Here is a 12832-nt window from a genome sequence, read left to right as displayed (position 1 = left end):
TACTGACATGAACTTTGTAGAGGAAACTCATGACTGAAGGGGCCTCACAAGATGATCCCTCAAGTGTTTCATTTTTCTTTCTTTTCCTGTCCTTTCTATAAACTGGATAACTTTATACCTGCCCCGAGGTGAGGCACACCATCCCATTCATGCTGGGGTGTTACCTGTGGTTTCCCCAGCACCTTAAGATTAAGGCTTTACTTTGTGTTTTGCTGTTCCTGGGCATGACTCCTCAATCTTGAACTTAACTAGGGTACATGCACTTGCTGGTGTCACTGTGAGTAACCATGTGGCTTCCATTGGTTTGGGATTTGCATACCTGGCATTGTACCAAGGATGAAACTGATAGCCTAAGAGTTGAGATGACTTTGAATAAAATTATATGACCAGGGGCTTTAATGTCTTGTCTGTTTTGTCATGATGGCTTACTAACCCTTCACAGTTAGGATGGAGTAGTTTTAAGGGGATCACTCCAAGTCACTCAGTAAGTTGGTAGAATAGGCAGTTTCCCAGACTTCTTTTGCATCTTAGATCTCTCTGTCTCAGCTAATGTCAAAATTCAAATCTATGTTAAACTCGTAGCCAACGTGGCTAGTTTCTATTTGTTTTGTCTTTGGTTTAGGGACGTATTCTCATGCATGAGTACACATGTATTTGGATGTATTTTATTTCAAGAAAGTCAAAGAGGCAAATGAAGAGAAATGAAATTGAGTTCTGAAAGGTAGACATACAAGGTAAGCTTTATTCTTATATTTATTACATGTAATTAATCTCTCTCTCTTCTATATTTAAATAGCTTCGAGCCCTGTATTTAGCACTGAAGCTGTCTCTAGCCCAACCAGTGTGGAATTAACATGGAGGCACAATGATTCAGCGGTTTCAGAGTACACTTACAGAATAGAGAATAAGATGGAAAAGAATCTGACGTTTACTACTGAGAAAAACCAAATGTCATATAACATCACAGGCTTAAGTCCAGCTACTTTCACAGCCAATCAGACCTTCGGAGACCCCATGGACAAAAATGTCACAACAGGTAAGGGACAAGGAACATAGCTGGTGGCTGTAGTAGCAGTAATATGGGAAGGGAAGGAAAATGTCTTTATCCACGTTAGAGTCCTCAGGACAGGGTTCTGTGGAAGAGATCGCATCAGACGCTGTGCGTGACAAACATTATTTTGTCCTCATAAAACCTGAGGCTGAAGGTAAAAACTGTGATATGGAGGAGTTAACTTTATTCTAAGGTTCCTTAATACTGGATATTAAGCAATTGAATTGGAACCTGGAGAGCCTGATTCTAGCTGTCAGAGTACCATGGTATCCAGACAGCCACCAAAATCATTAAATTTTCTAGTTTATTGGTGTTTAATTCTTTAATAATAAAGACAGAGAACAGGGGTTGTAGCTCAGTGGTATTGGTATTTGGATCCTCAGTACCCATGTGGTACGTGCTCGGTGGGCACAGAGGCCTCCATGTAGTCCCATTTAGCTACAACACCCAGCAGCCCACAGTGACGTAATTTAGAAATCTTTGCATCTAGATATCCAATGTGAGAATTCAGATAAAACGTTGATCAGTCACCTCATGCCATAGCTGGAAGCTGCCTTAGGAGTGCTTTGCAGTCAGCTCCCTGAGACCTCAGGCAGGGGTCTTCTCTGGAACACCATCACTTTTGCCTTATCTGCTTCTCTGCATTCTGGTCTCTCCACCGAGCACACCAGCTGTGTGTGCTCTTGAGCGAGTCGTCCTGCCCCTCTGGTCTCCTTGTTCTTCTATCACAAAGTAAAGGGAGCAGTGCTGGGTGTGGTGGGACGCTTCTAGTTCTAGCGCTCACGAGGCAGTGGTGAGAAGATTGTTGCACATTTGAGCCCAACTTGGGCTACATGGTAAAACCAACTAATCAAGCAATAAAACAGTCACAAAAATTGAAAGGGGTGTATGTTTCTTATGGTGAAATGGTTTAATTCATGTTCCCATCCAGTAAATAAGATGATGCGAGGGCCTGGGCAAGTCTTCTAGAAGATTTCCTTGGCATTGGATGTCTCCTGGGTTAGAATATCTGGGCATTATAAAATCATATTGTTTACATTATTTTGAACTGAGACATCTAGATTTAGAAAGTTATTTTTATATGCTTTATTTTTAGTGTCTAAAATAAATACAGTTAAATGCCACTGTGTGGGAGAGTATTTTAAAGAATTTCAAGTTCCTATTGGAGTTAGTCTTGAACAGTGACACAGAACATAAGCAGTTTTGATTTTAAGGTTTGTTCCTTCTCATCTTTTCAGAAAGTGTTTGTCCCCTGCCCCTGTGATGTCGTGGGGACGTTTAGATTGATACAAATGAAATATGGGTCACTTTGAAGTGGCACCGATGTAAGAAAAGATGATTGCAGATACCTCTTCCACTAATACCAACTTTGTGTTTTTGAACAGAACCTTTGCCGGTGACTGATCTCCGAGTTGCCTTCATGGGTGTGACGCAGGCCCTTCTCACCTGGAGCAACACAAATGGCTCTGCCTCCTACCGGATGCTTCTTGAAAGCTTTGGAAACTCCCCAGAGTTGACTCCACATTTACCCACCAATTTTTCAGGCCTGACGCTGGGGGCCCAGAGTAACTGTTCTTTCCCAGAATCAAAGGAGACACAGAATGACTTACTGGTTACAGAAGGTGTGTTACAGAATTGTGCATCAGGTTCTGAATGTATCTTACTGGATTTTAAAGCTTACTGTTCATGTTTTTGTGTAGGGTCTTAGAATCGCTGGAGGGCTGTAGTCTGAGCTCATACATTTGTGAAAAAGAAAGAGGGCTCATGTTTTACATGTGAACACGGGGCTCAGTATGGTGGTAGTGCCGGAAACTTTTGGATTTTGGAATTCAGGAAAGTAGGTAGTCCTTTTAAATTTTTCCTCAGGTGAACAGATGCCCAGTGCTAACCTAAGGATGGTCCAAGCCGTCTCTTCACTGAGGCAAACAGCAGATGTCCTTTGTAGCTTCTTTGGAGTTGTTTGTAGAGTTTGTAGTGTTCCTAGTGGACTCCTCGGTAACTGTGAAATGAGGAGGGACGGAGACTCAGTCTCCATTTTGCACCAAGGAAACAGAGATACAAATTGGGGATTAGAGTCAGAAATCAGATGTTAAATGCTAGGAATGAAAGATAATTTATGGCCCTGACAGGTCATCAAGCCTTCAGAAGATGCGCCCCTCTCATGTCTTCTCCTGCTTTGGTCTATGTGACAGGTTGCTTTTCAGGGAGAAATGGTCATGAGCTTTTCCCATTTCATCCCCTGCTGTCCCTGCCACCCTCTCAGGTGTGGTCCTGGCGTGGCCTGTGATAGCTAAGGTAGAGTTATGGAGTGATGGAAAACCATGTCCCAAAGAGAGGAGAATGGACCAACATATCAGAGTTCAAAGAAAGATACAAAATATCCATGGTGTTTCTGGTGTAATAGTACACAGTGAACTAATCTGGTTCTTTTCAGGGAACCGGATCTTTCTCAGGAGGAGGCAGAGAGTAGATATTTATGGAGTACCAACTGTGGGCTTGTTAGATGTGTCATTCTATGGAATAGGGTGGTGAAAGGTGGGGGATATATCTTTTTAATGTCTTTGCCTCCTGTGTTTGAAACAGATACCAATGGTAGCAAGAGAAGCCCAGTGGCCAACCTGTGCCAACTCCACAGGAACTTTCTCGACTCCGTAGACCCTTCTTCTGTCCAGGGTTCCTCCGTAGAGGTCTTACTCACTGGGCTAACGCCGGATACTAACTACAGTGCCGTCGTTTACTCTCAAGCAGCAGACGGCACAGAAGGACAGCCTGGGAATAAAGAAGTGTTTACAACAAGTAGGTTGGATTTTGCGAAATGGCTTCAGCCTGAGCCTCCCACAAAAAGTTTTATCTTGTGCAGTTCTCTCTCTCTGGATTATTTCTCTTAGCAGTTAGTTCTGTTATTAGCAGGATCTTTCTGAGAGAGATTTTGGATAGATCCCGTGCACTGAGTTTCTACTTACCTCTGTGGCCATGACGTATCTGTTGTGAAACTTAGTAAAGCATTGAGCAGGGGTGTAGATGCTGGCTGCCACCTCACCTCTGTATCTGCGGATTAGCCAGAGAGCTTCTGTTTGGGCCTGCCCTTGGGATTCATATTGAACTTTCTGTCGAGACACTTGCTGGCCTTCACATCACTATCATTAGCTGTGATTCATAGGCGCTCCTTCTCTTGAGTTCAGTATTTGGAAGCTTTTGTGATTGGTACTAATGATGGAATAAGGAGATGTGTGGTTCCTGGTCTTGGAGATTTTTCATATGGATGGGGGCTTGAGATAAACATGCATGGAAACACCTGCCTGTGGGCCCTTTGACCTCAGGAACAGACCGCAGCTTCGCAGCTCTCAGGGACTTGGTGTGCACTGACTTAGCAGAAAATATTTAGAAAGACTGCCCTAGGTCAGCAGACTTAAGTGGGTGAGGGTGAAGGCTGGAAGAGCAAGGACAGAAGACAAGCTGGCATCCAGGAGGTGTGGGGCCACCCTAGATCTGGTGATGAATTCTGAGTCCCCAGTTAAATGTTGTGTGTCTGCTTGATGAATGGCTTTGCTGGGTGAGGAGGTGTTGACCCTTGGCTCTCACGTGAGTGACTTGCAGCAGTTCCTCCCACCAAGAATGTTGGGTGCCGCTTTGAAAGGGAGTGGGGCCACTGCGCAGGTGGTACATGGCTACTGCACAGGTGGTACATGGCTACTGCACAGGTGGTACGTGGCTACTGCCCAGGTGGTACATGGCTACTGCACAGGTGGTACATGGCTACTGCACAGGTGGTACGTGGCTACTGCACAGGTGGTACATGGCTACTGCCCAGGTGGTACATGGCTACTGCCCAGGTGGTACATGGCTACTGCACAGGTGGTACATGGCTACTGCACAGGTGGTACATGGCTACTGCACAGGTGGTACATGGCTACTGCACAGGTGGTACATGGCTACTGCACAGGTGGTACATGGCTACTGCCCAGGTGGTACATGGCTACTGCCCAGGTGGTACATGGCTACTGCACAGGTGGTACATGGCTACTGCACAGGTGGTACATGGCTACTGCACAGGTGGTACATGGCTACTGCCCAGGTGGTACATGGCTACTGCACAGGTGGTACATGGCTACTGCACAGGTGGTACATGGCTACTGCACAGGTGGTACATGGCTACTGCACAGGTGGTACATGGCTACTGCCCATCCTGCTGTCCTCTAAATGCTGAGGACATTGGGAGGCAGGAGCACGGTTTTAACATCCAGTCCTGAGGGAGGGTCTGTTACAGGGAGGATGGTAGGTCTTGGATAAGTGGAGGTGGGGTAGATGGAGAGAGGACTCCTGTTGAAGTGTTCTGATCAGAAATACAGATGACAGACCCGGGACATGAAGGCAGAAGTCAAGGGAATTGTGGGAGTGGTGGTGGCAAGGCTACTCACCCACCGGGCTCTGATAGATTTATGACTCTGTTTTAAAAACGGTTTAAATATTTATAAAGGATAGCCCTGGATCACAAGCCCCGTATTTCCAACACATGTGTGCATTCACATGTGTGCACACACATCATCTGATATTGTTCACGTGACTGGTTAAGTGGGTCAGGATTAAGTGGCTGGTGGATGACTACCTCCCGAGCTGGAGTGAGGGAGCAGATAGTTTTTCTGGAGCCTGGTGAAAGCAGAAACTGTAGGATGTAAGACCGATTATTCTCGTCAGCCAACTGTCGGGATCCTACCCATCTCATTCACTAGTGGAGAGTGTTCACAGGCCATGTGGTAGGTGTCCAGTGATGCCATATGTAGGGTACAGTCTCCTGAAGCACAGGACAGGCAGAGGAAAGACAGGATGGGCTGGGAGAGTAGATAACTGGATGTAACAAGTCTTTTTCTGTCCTGCCAGCCAACTCCTAAGTAATGACACAGGGACTTACTAATTATGAAAGCTTGACCTCAGCTTAGGCTTGTTTCTGACTAGCTCTGATAACAACCCATTTCTATTAATAGACATGCTGCCATGTCTTGTGGCTTTTACCTCTCCTGAACGTCCTGCTTCCTCTCCATCTCCTCTGCCATCTCCCCCACACCTAGATTTAGCTCTTCTTTTTTCTCTGCTCAAAAGTCCCACCTAACCTCTTCCTGCCTAGCTTTTGGCCACTCACCTCCTTATTAAACCAATCAGAAGACACTTTGGCAAAGTCACATCTTTACAGTGTACAGAAAGCTTATTTCATAGTAACTGGATGACATCTGGTTTTCACATTGTCTTTTTGTAAGGTTAGGGTGGGTAACCGTGTCACAGCTCAGTGGCTTTCCTCAGGTATACTGACTGGTAGAGCCCAGCTAGCTCCCTGTAATTCATGATGACTAGTGTCTGTTCTTGGGTGAATGTGTACTTGAGGAATTTTCTGGCTCATCCTCCCCTATCTCCTGGGCAGCACATGTGAAAGTTCATACTTTTGTTTGATCTGGAATCTTAGTATCTTTCGAGGTCTGCTCCCAGACTGAATGCAGAGCATCTGTGATGTGAGGTGGCCAGGCTGTGTATTCTCCACTGATGCCCAGCTTTGGTGAGACCCACATACTTTTCTGGTCATGGTGAGGTGATGATGAGGGTAACCAATACCTAAATGTGTTCCGCAGGACCAGCGACAGGTCCCGATTGATACTCTCTTCTCATTCTGACTTGACCATTCTGATTATTTTTACTCCTCTTGTGTCTTCAAAGATTCCAGCCAGGTTTTTGACATCAGAGCTGTGAACATCAGTGCCACAAACATGACCCTGACCTGGAAGATCAAGTATAATGATGGGTCATCTTTTCCCTACACCTACAAGATACATGTGGCTGGGGGGACTAATTCTGTCAATCAAACTGTCAGTAAGACTGAGGCTGTCATCTATGGACTCAGCTCGAGCACCTTATACCACATCACAGTACGTCCTTTCCTGGGTCACATCGAGGGCACACCAGGCTTCCTCCAAGTGTATACTTGTAAGTTCACTCCCTGGTATCTTGTCTGGTTTGCTTTTCTGTTGTGGTAGTGGTAAAACCAGAGAAACTTGGGGGAAGAAACAGTTCACTTCAGGTTACACTGCTAGGTAGCAAGCAATCCACTCCTCAGGGAACCCATGGAGGAATGCGGCTGCTTGGCTAGCTTTCTGACTGCTCAGCTGGTTTTCTTAAGCAACCCACGCCCACCTTCCCAAATACAGCATGCCTACAGTATGCTGGGCCTGTCCACATCAATCACCAATCAATACCATTTCTTACAGATGTGGCCATAGGCCAGTCTGGGCAATTATACAACTGAGGTTTCATTTTCTCAGGTGACTCTAGGTTCTGTCAAGTTAACATTAAAAACTAGCCAGCACTCTGTAGCTTATGTGCCAGGTCTCAGTACAAGGTGAGGAATGCTGAGCACTGCCTATGGCGCCACAGGGCCTCATTTGCCCCTCAGGGTGTGAGATGTAATCACAGTGATCATTGATTGGCCCTAATCATTTGCTCAGTGATGCTTTTGCACTGTGTCACTGAGAGCTTGGACATCCTTGTGGTATGGTTGGTGTTAGTCTTACTTTATGGAAGTGGAAGCCATGATCAAGATAATGTGGACTGGCATCTCAGCAGGGAACTGACAGAGGTGAGATTAGACCTTTTGGAGTAACATGTTCAAGATAAAGCAGCCAGCCATGGCCAGCACTCATCCTCAGAGCTTGGGAATCCTTACTTCCTGTCACTAGTGACTGACATGGTGTCTACCTTCTGTGGCCAAGTGATCTTTCTTTAGCCAGAAGCACCAGTTTTTTCTGCAGTTGGTGCTCCAGGAAAAGCAAAAGGGAGAACAGGTCAGCTTCTTATGAGGGTTGGCCGCTCTGTTTATACTTTTGTTTTTATAGTCCAAGCTGGTCTTGAACTCGAGATCTTCCTGTCTTATGTTCTCAAGTGCTGGTATTGTGGACAGTGCCACTACTGTACCATGCCTGGAGATGGAGGTTCTTTATCTAATCGTCCTCACTGTCTTCCATAGCCCCTGGTCCGGTTTCTGACTTCCATGTGACAAATGTCAGCACCGGGGAAATTGGTTTGACTTGGAAAAGCAAAGACTCACAGTCATTTAGGATCCTTGCCATACAGGAGAGAAGTAATAAGAGTAACAGTTATACAACTGGAAGTCAGAGCTTTACCATCAAAGAATTAAAGGCTGGAACCACTTATCATTTTGAAATATTTCCACAAGGACCAGATGGGACTGAAGGGCCATCCAGAACAGTTCATGGCAAAACTGGTAAGCATCCTGATATTGATGTTTCTTACAGGAAGCCGGCATAATTTATAGATGTCTTGTTTTCAAAATATATTTTTTTTTATAAAACGAATCTTAAAACATTTCATGACTGTGGTGATAGCGACAGTACAAAAATAAAGTGATGAAGAATCATATGTAAGCCTATCAGTTAGGTGCCACGCTGCATGTGTGGAGGGCAGAGGATAACTTCCAGGTTCTCTTCTGCTCTGGGTTCTGGGAGTTGAACTCAGGTTGTCAGACTTGTGTGGTAAGTGCTTTTACTCACTGAGCCATCTTACCAGCATCTCACCCCCTTTTGAGATAGGGTCTTTTTTTTTTTTTTGATTTTTATAGACAAGGTTTCTCCGTAGCTTTTGGCTCCTGTCCTGGAACTAGCTCTTGTAGACCAGGCTGGCCTCGAACTCACAGAGATCCGCCTGCCTCTGCCTCCCGAGTGCTGGGATTAAAGGTGTGCGCCACCACCGCCCGGCTTTGAGATAGGGTCTTATGTGGTTTTCTGACTTACTATGCAGCTGAGATTTGTCTTGAACTCCACTTCACAAATGCTGAGATTAGAGTCACGTGCTACCATAGCCAGCTCCCTGGCACTTACTTTAAGATGTACACAAACATACATATTTATCCTTTATAAACCTGCTGTCTTGGTTCATGTGTGGTTTTATAATCTGCTTTCTCCTCACTTAATCTGTATATTGTGAATATTTCCCCTATTATTGTTATTTATTGAAACAAGGTTTCACTGTGTAGCTCTGGCTGGCCTGGACCCCGTTGACTTTGTAGACCAGGTTGGCTTTGCATTTACAGAAATCAGCCTGCTTCTCAAGTGTTGATTAAAGGCATGTGCCAACATGTCTGGCAATGTTTATTTCATGGCGTAATTTAAAATCAGCCTTGTATTTGTGTGTGGTTAGTGGTCGGTTCCTTGGAATAGGTGGCGAGAGGGCTTGGTGTACGCCCCAGATACTTAGGGCAACTGTCCATTATTGAATCGTTGTCTTCATTCCTCAGATGTAGTTGAACAGCACTAAAGGCAATCTAGAAAAAGGGAAACAAATGTTTCCTGATCCAGTTTTCTACTTCTTGGTATCTCTCAGGAAGAATTGAAAGCAGGATCTCAAATAGCTGTTTATACACCATTGTTCATTCACAGAAACCCAAGATAGAAACCACCCACCACCCACTGGCACACAAATAGACAAAATATGACTTTGTTTTTACATAATAGAATATCATTCTGCCTTAGAGAGTGAATCTTCATGTATGCTGCAACATAGATGTAATCTTGTAAATATTAGAAGTGAAATAAGTCACACAGAAAGATAATTTTATTATTACATTTAATGACAGGGTCTTAGTATGCAGCCCTAGCTGGCCTACAATGTGTGAAACAGAATTGACTGTCTCAAGTTTACAGAGATCCTCCTGCCTTTGTCTCCTGCATGCTGGGGTTAAAGGTGTGTGTCATCACACCCCTAAAAGACAGGTACTTATGCTTCAGTTTACACAGCGTCTATAATAGGTAGGTTCAAAGAGAGAGAGAGGAACTCGGGTAGAGGGAACGGGATGGTAGTGCTGCAAAGGAGGTACAGATTTTGTGTTGAAAAATGATGAAAACATTTTGAGTGTGATAATGGTAATGTTTATACAATACTAGGAATATATTTAGCACTGCCAAAATGCACATTGACAGATGGTTAATGATAAATAATATGCTGTGTTTATTTACCATGCTAAAGGGAAGGAGCATATGTAACTCTTAACTACTCTCATATGATTGAATTTCTTTTCTGTCTGTGCGCACAGCCATACCTTTTGTCTACATTGTCATAATTTTACAAATGATTTTATTTTTTATTTGAACGTTTTGCCCTGTGTGTATAATGATACTCCCCATAGCTAGCATGACCTTCCTGCTTTTAGAGAAAGGTTCCATCATGTAAGCATGTTATGGTTTATAAAGTTCTTCCTTTGTTTTCCTCCTTAGTGTGCCGGGCAGCTCATATGAACACACTCTTTTGAGTAAATGGTGAAAAGCAAGCAAACCAACACTTAACTCACTTATTTAGACAGTCATGCTGTGGAGCTCAAGCTGGCCTTGAACTTGAAATCCTCCTGCCTCAGCTTTCACACTCAACTTCAAACACACTCTTTTTTTTTCTTTTGTTTTTTTGAAACAAGGTTTTTCCTGTAGCTTTGGAGCCTGTCCTGGAACTCACTCCATAGACCAGACCAGGCTGGTCTTGAACTCACAGAGATCCGCCTTGCCTCTGCCTTCCGAGTGCTGGGATTAAAGGTGTGCGCCACCACCACCACCACCCATCTTCAAACACACTTTTTATTCAGAGACAATTTAGTTATAAAAAGTGTACCCATTCACAGTACATAGCTTGACAGAGTATCACAGGCCAGACACATTAGAATCCCATGGGCCTGGAGAAATGGCTAGTTATTAAGAGCACTGAATGATCTCCCAGAGGATCTGGGTTTGATTCCTAATATCCACATGCATGCTCACAGCCACCTTTAACTCCAGTTCAGGGGATCCAGTCCCCCTCTTCTGGCCTTCATGGGTACCAGGCACACAGTTTGACCTTTGTGAACTCACTGTTTCTTTTTAAAGTAGGGTTTCACTCTAGCCCTGACCTCTACTAGTACACTGGGCCTGAACTCATTGGCGAGTTGGCTAACAAAAAGTTGGTTCTTTTGACAGACACTGTGAGATGAAGCTGGAATCATGATTAGATAGTTTTCTTTCTTTTCTCTGACTAGACCGCAGTGCTGTGATCGACATCCAAGTGGTCAGTGTTGGCACCAGTGAGATACAGCTGAAGTGGGAGAACACAGACAGTGCTTCTGGGTACCACTACCACATAGTTCTGGCGTCTGAACACAGCCCCCACAATACCAGCAACACCACCGTTTCTCAGAAAACCGCCACACTAAAGGACCTCTCCCCAGGCACCTTATATAATGTCACAATCTCTCCAGAATTGGGCCAGGTCCCAGGTGACTCCAGCTCCATTGCCCAGTATACACGTGAGTCTTGTGGGGGTCGGGGGTGGGCAGAGGGAGTGCTTTTTCTGTCTCTCATGTGGAGGAAGTACAGTAACGAATGGAGAAGGGGTAGATTATGCCTCTGGGTTTTAGATTGATATGGGAGCTGTTTAACTTAAAAATATCAATTTCAGCAAAGGCTCCTCAGCTCTTGTGGGCGCTGTGGCTGGAGCCGTGTGAACACAGAACTGTTCTCTGGAAGCAGAAAGTTACATCATATGAGAATGGAGACATTTTAGGGAGCTGCTGTCCTGCCGGCACTGAAGAACCCTCCCATGAGGGTCTCGTCTTGTGACCGTGAAAGAGAGGGACTTCCTTAGCATCCAGATGGGATAGGTGGTGGAAGTGATAGCTTGTCATGTGCTTTACCTTCTTCATTAGTCAGGTTCCAAAAGGAGGTTGGAAATTCTATTGCTTCTCTCCCTCCCTCCCCCATCTCTCTGTGAAGTAAAATATTGGCATATACATGCTAAGCTTAAAAGAAGCCTGAACACCTTAAATTCTTTGCAGACTTTAATATATATTAAATTTATTATTATTATTATTTTGGTTTTTCAAGACAGGGTTTGTCTGTGAAACAGTCTTGGATGTCCTGGAACTCACTCTGTAGACCAGGCTGGCCTCAAACTCACAGAGATCCACCTGCCTCTGCCTCCCAAGTGCTGGGATTAAAGGCGTGTGCCACCACCTAATATGAATATTTAATATGCATATTTTATGACTGTCTTTTTGGGTAATCATCTTTTGAAGCAAGGCATATTAATTATATTAATTCTGTCTTTAAAAAAGCCAGGCAGCTTTTGGATTTAGCAAATAAAATATAGCAAATTCAAAGTGGTTCATTTTAATTGTTTATTTAATTTTAAACCAAGGGCCCAGCAATGTGTCTGACATTGAAGTAAGCACCAACACCACTGTGGCGGTCATCTTATGGAAGTATTTGGACCCAGCCCCTGCTAAGTTTTCCTACTGCCTTATCTTGAAGGCTGGAGATGGTGGCAATGTAACTAAGATGGTCATAAACACTGGAAACACTTCTGTGACAATCGCTGACTTAATCCCTGGCTCCCTTTACACAGTGGAGATCTATGCAAAAATTGGGACTCTTACAGCATCGCCTGGCTGGAAGTTGTTCTCTATGGGTGAGTAGTCCCATGTTCCTAGTGGTTCTTGTTCTTCTCTTTGTGATGCTCACTTTCAGGAAGCCTTTCCTAGCATATGGGTTACTGTGCCTGCAGTTGGCAACCGTGGCACGGAGCACTGCAAGACAGCTGATAGCATATGTGTGTGTGTGTGTGTGTGTGTGTGTGTGTAACACATTGATGCTGTTACCATTGCTTCGTTTAACATGTGTTTATTGAGCACTTGGTATATTAGAGAGGTCTCTCCATTTCTGTAATATTCATCCTGGTGAATAGAACAGATAATAAATAAAATGAGCA

General features: G+C 44.4%; 1 protein-coding gene across 1 annotated transcript in view; it reads left to right on the top strand.

Annotated features, from left to right (window-relative positions):
• Window positions 1-12832, top strand: part of Ptprj (protein tyrosine phosphatase receptor type J) — a 161946-nt gene that overhangs the window by 119367 nt on the left and 29747 nt on the right. Inside the window, exons 3-9 of the mRNA XM_075961257.1 lie at window positions 797-1036; window positions 2437-2673; window positions 3635-3847; window positions 6755-7021; window positions 8058-8315; window positions 11106-11372; window positions 12263-12532. Coding sequence (XP_075817372.1) covers window positions 797-1036; window positions 2437-2673; window positions 3635-3847; window positions 6755-7021; window positions 8058-8315; window positions 11106-11372; window positions 12263-12532 — 1752 coding nt within the window. The remainder of the gene's footprint in view (window positions 1-796; window positions 1037-2436; window positions 2674-3634; window positions 3848-6754; window positions 7022-8057; window positions 8316-11105; window positions 11373-12262; window positions 12533-12832) is intronic.

This window comes from Microtus pennsylvanicus, chromosome 2, assembly GCF_037038515.1.
Source record: "Microtus pennsylvanicus isolate mMicPen1 chromosome 2, mMicPen1.hap1, whole genome shotgun sequence".
NCBI lineage: Eukaryota > Metazoa > Chordata > Mammalia > Rodentia > Cricetidae > Microtus > Microtus pennsylvanicus.
Note: the sequence above shows the minus strand (reverse complement) of the source record. Positions and strands in the feature narration are given on the sequence as shown.